Source organism: Myotis davidii, unplaced genomic scaffold, assembly GCF_000327345.1.
Source record: "Myotis davidii unplaced genomic scaffold, ASM32734v1 scaffold745, whole genome shotgun sequence".
In the NCBI taxonomy this organism is placed as follows: Eukaryota; Metazoa; Chordata; class Mammalia; order Chiroptera; family Vespertilionidae; genus Myotis; species Myotis davidii.
The window spans coordinates 24052-30788 of NW_006297146.1; the positions used below are offsets into that span (position 1 = coordinate 24052).

Sequence of the window (6737 nt, forward strand, 5' to 3'; positions counted from 1 at the left end):
GCCAAGGGGCTGGATTTTGTACGGGCTGCTCAGGCCCCAGGGCGTGCTCTGAGCTCTGCCTGTTTTTGGTCTTCCAGTCCGCAGCCGCCACAGCCCCAGGTCCCCGAGACTCCCTGGGCAGATGAGGGCGGCTCCGTTTATCACCTGACCGACGAAGACTTTGACCAGTTTCTGAAGGAGCACTCCTCTGTCCTCGTCATGTTCCACGCCCCATGTGAGTGGAGCCTTGCTCCTCCCCACCATCTCCTTCCCCCCTCAGCGTAGGAGGCGCTGCTCTGGGAGGCGAGTCCACTGAGCGCCTGCTTATCGGATGCCTCCTGGGTGCCGGGGGTGCTCTGGTGCCAGGCGAGGTCCCTGCCTTCACGGTGCACGCAGCCCACCTGCATCCCCCAAGTCCCAGTCGGGCTGCACGTGCCCCTCAGCTCCACCTGGCAGACCCGAACCACTTCCTCCAAGTCAGCGTGAATCAAGAAATGCAAGTGGATTTCCCAGAACTGGAGGAATTAGGACCGGAAGCGCCATTAGATAGTGCCTAGAACAGTAATCACCCCTCATCTTACAGGTGGGGAAACTGAGGCCTCGAGAGGGCCGTATGTTGCCCAGCACCTGGGAGGGCACAGTGAGGCCGGGGCTAGAGCCTCAGACCCCCGAGCATCTAGAATGCCTTCCTTCTGCTTCACTGGGGCCAGTCACAGCCTGAAGCAGCCAGAGGGGATCAAGGAAGGAAATTGCCCCTGCCCCCAACCCAACTCACCCGTGAGCATAGAATAGAGTAAGGGCTTAACAAATGAGAACATGAACAAATGAAGTTGTAAAATGTGTTTGCAATATGGACGGAAGGCCTATAGCACAGGATTTTCCTAGGCCAGTGTCCTCCCCATGCCCATGAAAAATGGAGATTGGTTGTGATTCATTTCCAAGAGGGAGAAGGCTGCTCTTGTAAAGTGAGCAAGGATGGTGTGAGAGCAAGGGATGACAGCCTGGGGCACAGAGCTCCTGGGAGTAGTACTGGGAGAGGGTGGGCCCATCCCGATGGGTGAAGAAGGTAGGTCGTTGGCACCCTAGGACACAGGGTGTATATGTGGTGGGTGCTCTTCTTTTGTAGCTTCTCACCAGTTCTTTGGCCTAATGATAGAGAAGAAGAGATTGTGGAGGAGAAAAATAAAACAAAAAATAACTGCCAATAAGTGTCATAATTGTCTGGTCCATATTCAGTGACAATATATTATTATCGTCTCAGTTATAGGAATCCTCATGGTAACAGTGGGCTTCATTCTATGGTGATAAAGTGGCTTCCTGCAGGGTCAGCTCCTTTTATCTTATCCACAGTGAATATGATTAACCCCATTTTACAGATGTGGAGACTGACACACAAAGAAGTGACACATTGTTCCCTGCTCTGTGAGTCCTGTACTGCTGACCCCTGATGGGTGTGGTTATGTGGGAATTTTTCATACATGGATTACTACTGGGGATTTCCCCAACTCCTTTTTTCTTATGTGTCAAATTCTTCAGAGAATCCAAAGGACAAGTATTCCCTTTGGCCCTTTTCCTTCTTGATTTCTAAAAAATTGACACATGCAAAAAACCAAAAAAAAAACCTTTGTTTCAAAAAGTCTCCTGATTAATGGCCTTAGGAGCAGGTCACCCCCAGCCCTGCCGGGGCCTCCGTGAGTGTGTCCCTGTAGCTGGGGGCTAGAGCTGAAATTATCCTGCCTGCATCCCTGTCCCTGCAGTAAAGGAAGAAGCAAGCTGGCCGTGTTCAGTCCCCCTGGGAATTTCTGACCTGCGTCAGGTTTGGGCAATGGTTTGTGAATTATGCATCACAGAGTAAAGAGTAGGTGTCCCCTTCTATGAGTCCTGCAAATTATCCAAAAATATGTACCAGATACATTAGAAGCACTTTGTTTTTAATAACCCTGGTTGCAAACTAGATCTGTTTTGTCTGTTGTTTTTTTGTAGTCATAGGTTGTGAGGGATCCATTGTAGTAGCTGATGCTTATAGGGTCTTGGGGCCAGGAGTCTGACTGTAGGGCCCCTCCCCTTCCCTCCCCCTTGTTAAGCGTTCTGTTCCCGTCCTGAACCGGAAGGACATCACTCATTGCCCCTGCCCCTGACCCAAGTCACCCATGGGCACAGAATAGAGTCAGGGCTTAAGGAATGAGAAAACGAACAAACGAAGTTGTTCTGGAGCTAAATTAGAAATCAGAGTGAGAACTAGAAACCAGATGGCAGCTTTTGTTTTCCCCATTCATCATTACTAATGAATATTACCACGAATACGCTGCTCTGTGCAGAGCCCCGCTGAGGGGCCCTGATTTCAGACTTAGCAAATGGAGCTGTCGGAGGCTCCTCTTGGAGGGTGTCTGCCAGCTGGGGACCCTGCATTCCCCCATGAGTGTCTGTCAGCACCTGACTCTGCACGTGTGTGCGGGTGGGGGGGTAGGGCAGGGGGCTGGCAGAGTGAGAGGGCTCAGGGCTAAAACAGGAGGTGAAGCTTCTTAATGAACCGCTTGTCTAAGTTCACATCAGATGGGAGTGGCTCTGCATCAGATAATCTCTCTACACGGTCCTCCTTCCCTGCCTAGGAGCACGGCCTGCAGCCTGGGTTGAGATGGAGTACATGTGGTTTAGAGAACATGGCGACCAGGGGCAAACTGAGAGCAGAGAGCTCCTGGCGGCCCAGCTGTGTATCATGCCAGCTGCTCCAGTGATCAGGGGTCCATTTTGGGGTGTTTGAGGAACCCAGAGAAAAGCACAAATGCCGGGAGGCCAGAGATTGGTGTCCCAAGTACAGAAAAGGTGAATTATGGGAATCACAATATTGCAGGTGTCAGTCCCCGGCCAAAGAGGGATTGGTTTAGAGACAGACCGTTTGGAGACTTGGAAAAACAAGGTAGGCTCTGCCGACATAGAAGACCATAGAGTCTAGAGGGGTTGCCAGGTGTCCTTGGTTTGTTTCTAGGTGGGTGAGTTAGCACGTCCTCCTTTGCACCAAGATTTTAAAGGATCCCAACGGACTGCAGTAATGGGGCTGACACCAAAAAGCTGTATTAATTTTTATGGCGCTTTTTGCTAACTACAAAGGAATGCATGTATGTGTCAGCAAGCGTTAGCATAGGAAAGTACAGAAGGAAAATGAACATTGCTCCTGACAGCGACGCCAGGCAGAGCCATGGTCTCTCTCTGCTGGGCTGTTTCCATGGAGAGTAAGTGCCCCGCGTGTCCTTTCCTGGTCCAGCTTCGAAAGGCCGGGAGAGACGAAGTCTTCATCTTCCTCCTGACCTGTGCCTTCCCCAGGCGGAAGCTCCCCGCACCTGTGGGTGCCAGGGCAAGTCACTGGGCTCTCTGCCTGAGCCTGTGTGTGCCCGCTGAGCTGTACTCCTAGGTTCTTGGCAGGACAGGCACGGCTGTGGCTGTTGTAATGATCAAACATTCCACTGGCCCTGCTTCTTCAACCTCTCTCCTAGATCTCCTGCCCCTTACTCCCCCTCCGCTTCTCCTCACCCCCTTGCCTGCCTTCTGCTCTCTCCCAGCTGCAGTGGTGGAAACCCCACAGATTCTTCTGCAGCCTCACATTTGACGTCCGAGTTGTCACTGAGTGAATGAGCATAGGCTGGGCCACAGTGCCAGGCCCTCCACAGTTAGCTCCAGTCCTGCCCAGGTCACAGGGGGAAGCAGGGAAACTGAAATTTAAAGCGGGTTTGCCCCATGGACCCTGCCCTCCAGGAGCAGCCAGGCCTCCAGGAAGGATAGTCTGAGTGGGCAGTGGGCTCCCAGAGGGGCCTGTGCACCAGGAAGTGTGAGGCCTGAGCCTGGGCCCCAGCCTTGGGGGCGGGGGGCGCCTCTCCCCCTGCTCAGCACTTCCTCCTTTGTCATCCATCTGTGGGGGGCGGGGGAGGGGCTGCAACCCCCGGCCCAGCTCTCTCATCCCACAGAGGACAAAGATAGTGTCTGGAAGGGGCGTGGCAGCAGGACATTGACTGCCCCTCCTGGGCGCCTTTCATTCCTTTCTGCAGCTTCCTGAGGAGAAATCAGATTATATGTTGTCACTCTTCTGTTCTTGTCCCTTCTGTTTTACTGCAATAACCTCCACCTGCTCCTCCCTCTCCCTGTAAGTCCAGCCCTGTCTTAGGCCGAGGAAGGGTTCGATGCTGTGATAACACTGCCCTAATGAGCGAATGAGCGGCCCATGTGTAGGGACAAAGTGAGACTTCCCAGGGAGGGCGTCACTGGGGAGCGGCTTGTCTCCCTTGTGGGTGCTGAGAGGCAAGCAGGGACCCCAAGAAAGAAGCTGCTGGGGAACCAGAGCCCTCCCTTGCCGCCCCGTCCCCAGGACTGTGGGGGCCAACCAGCAGCTTTGCCCGGGTCCCCCCCCCTGCCCCCCCGCTTTCCTTGGCAACAGGCCCCATGAGATGTTCTCGTTGCCACAACCCACCACCAGCAGGTGTGTGCTGTGCCCGCCCGGCCTGCCCTCCAGGAGCTGGCAGTCCATTGGTCCCTGTCCGAATCCAGACTTTGTTTCTTTATTTCAATCTTGTTCTCAAAGTAATATGGGATCTTTGTAGAAAATCTAGAAGGCACAGAGAAATATAAATGACTAAGGTAAAAAAAAAAAAAACAACAAACCTGTGATCCCATGATTCAGAGGAAACTGCATTTCTCCTTTTGGCATCATTCTTGCTAGTTTCTTTTATTTTTCTCTTGTCTTTAACTTTTATTTATTATATTTACATACAGTTAAATTGACTTTTCTGGCACCTGTAGAGCTTTGTATAACTATCATGCCATAAAATCCTTCATGCGATCACTTTTATTTTTTTAATTGCACAAATAGTTTAAGCATAATATTAATGATGTTTGCATGACTGGCAGTGCAAGGTTCAGGGGATACATTAGAACATAGTGCGCCCCACCCCATCTTCCTTCCCGGGGCTGAGTGCTGTGAATGGTTGCTATATCCTTTTCCTTCTGTGCTTCTACCTAAATAGCGGGTCTTATTTTTTATGTAAATAGGGTCATTCCCTGTCCATTTTTCTGTGATTTGCTTTTTTTTCACTCACCAGCAGGTCTCAGAGATTTTCCCATGTAACCATAGGTGTGGGCATATAAATCTCTCTCAATCCGTTTAACCACTGAATAGCGTTTTATAACTTAGAGATGCCGTAAATTGCAAACTATCCCCCTGATGACAGACGGTTGTCTCCAGCCTTTCACTGTTCAAGCATTGCAATGAACAAGTGTAAACATATGTATTCGGAAATATGACTAAATATTTATGACTGATTCTTGAAATTTGTGACGTTGCTGGGCCATGAGCTTTGATACCAGTAGATCGTGCCACCTCGCCCTCCAGAAAGGTGTCACACCCCTGACCGTGTGTGACAGAGCCTGCACCTTTGCCAGCATGGATGCTGTCGGCCTTTTCTAGTCCTGCCAACCTGGGCAAAAGGGCCACTGGCCTGCAGCTCCCTGGACTCCAGGGAAGTCGGGCCTCTTTTCTTGTGATTATCAGCTTCCCTCACTTCTCCTGCCAGCCACCTGTTCATACCCTTTGCCCATTTTTCTACTGGATAGTTTGTTTTTCTTCTTGACCTAGAACTCTATGGTTATGGCTATTAATCTTTATTTGTTATCCATGTTGCAGGTGTTCTCTGCTAGTCTGTTGCTTGCTTTAACGTTCTTTAGGGTGTGCCTTTCATTGTACAAAAGTTCTATTATTTTTAGTCGTTAAATAATAGCTAGACTTTTTTTGAGCGCTTACTGTATGAATCAGGCATTGTTCTAAGCACTTTCCACATATTAACTCATTTCACCTTCATATCAAAACCTGTGACTATATCAAGATTATCCCCATTTTACAGGTTAGGGAGGGGAGGCACCAGAAGGTTGAGGAACTCACCAAAGGCCATGTAGCCAAAAGAGGGGAGCGGGGATTAAAAACCCTGGCAGCGCGAGAGGCCACAGTCTCAGCACTGAGCCTTCCATAGCCTGCTTTTCCCATCCCGACCTCTGGGATTCCTGGGCTGCTTGGGAAATCTACCCCTAAGATACAAAAATAGCACCCTGTATTTTGTTAAAATATTTTTGCTTTTATATTTTGTTCTTTAATTCATCTGGATTTTTCATTGCTTGCTGGACCAAGTGGAAAGAAGGGATTTCATTTTACTTCTTTAAGTCCCTTTTCCTGTGCATATCTTTTTTTCCCCTTCACATTATCTTATACGTACTTTCTTAATGTTATTTAAAAATGCTTTTTTGTATGTGCTTTTTGAGGTCACATACTATTCCATTGTGTAATGGCACCATAAATTATTTAACCAGCGTCATTATGTTGAAGGTTGGAGTTGTTTACCGTATTTCCCCATTGTAAATCATGCTACACAGAGCATTTTTATCATCAATATTTGTCCACGTGTCAGATTATTTCCTTAGGATAGAAGCCTGGAAGAAAACACTTAAGCGCTTGTTATCTATGTTTTGCACTAACATAAAGGAGGGAAAAAACCCTAACTCCTTCCTTGCACAAGAAGAGGGCCATGTGATTGATGGAAGCATCCATCAGTGCGGGGTTTGCCCCAGAGTGTCTGTGAGTGTGCACAAGTCAGCTTTGGTGTGTGTACAGCTGGAAGCCTCAAAAAAGCTCTCAGGTGTCTGGCTGCTGGGGGCTGGGCGGGGAGGGGGAGCAGGGACAACATTCACGGTGTTAAGACATCAATGTTTCTGCTCCCATAGAC

General features: G+C 49.6%; 1 protein-coding gene across 1 annotated transcript in view; it reads left to right on the forward strand.

Annotated features, from left to right (window-relative positions):
- Positions 1-6737, forward strand: part of PDIA5 (protein disulfide isomerase family A member 5) — a 46627-nt gene that overhangs the window by 21783 nt on the left and 18107 nt on the right. Inside the window, exon 6 of the mRNA XM_006772896.2 lies at positions 78-214. Within this exon, the coding sequence (XP_006772959.2) occupies positions 78-214 (137 nt within the window). The remainder of the gene's footprint in view (positions 1-77; positions 215-6737) is intronic.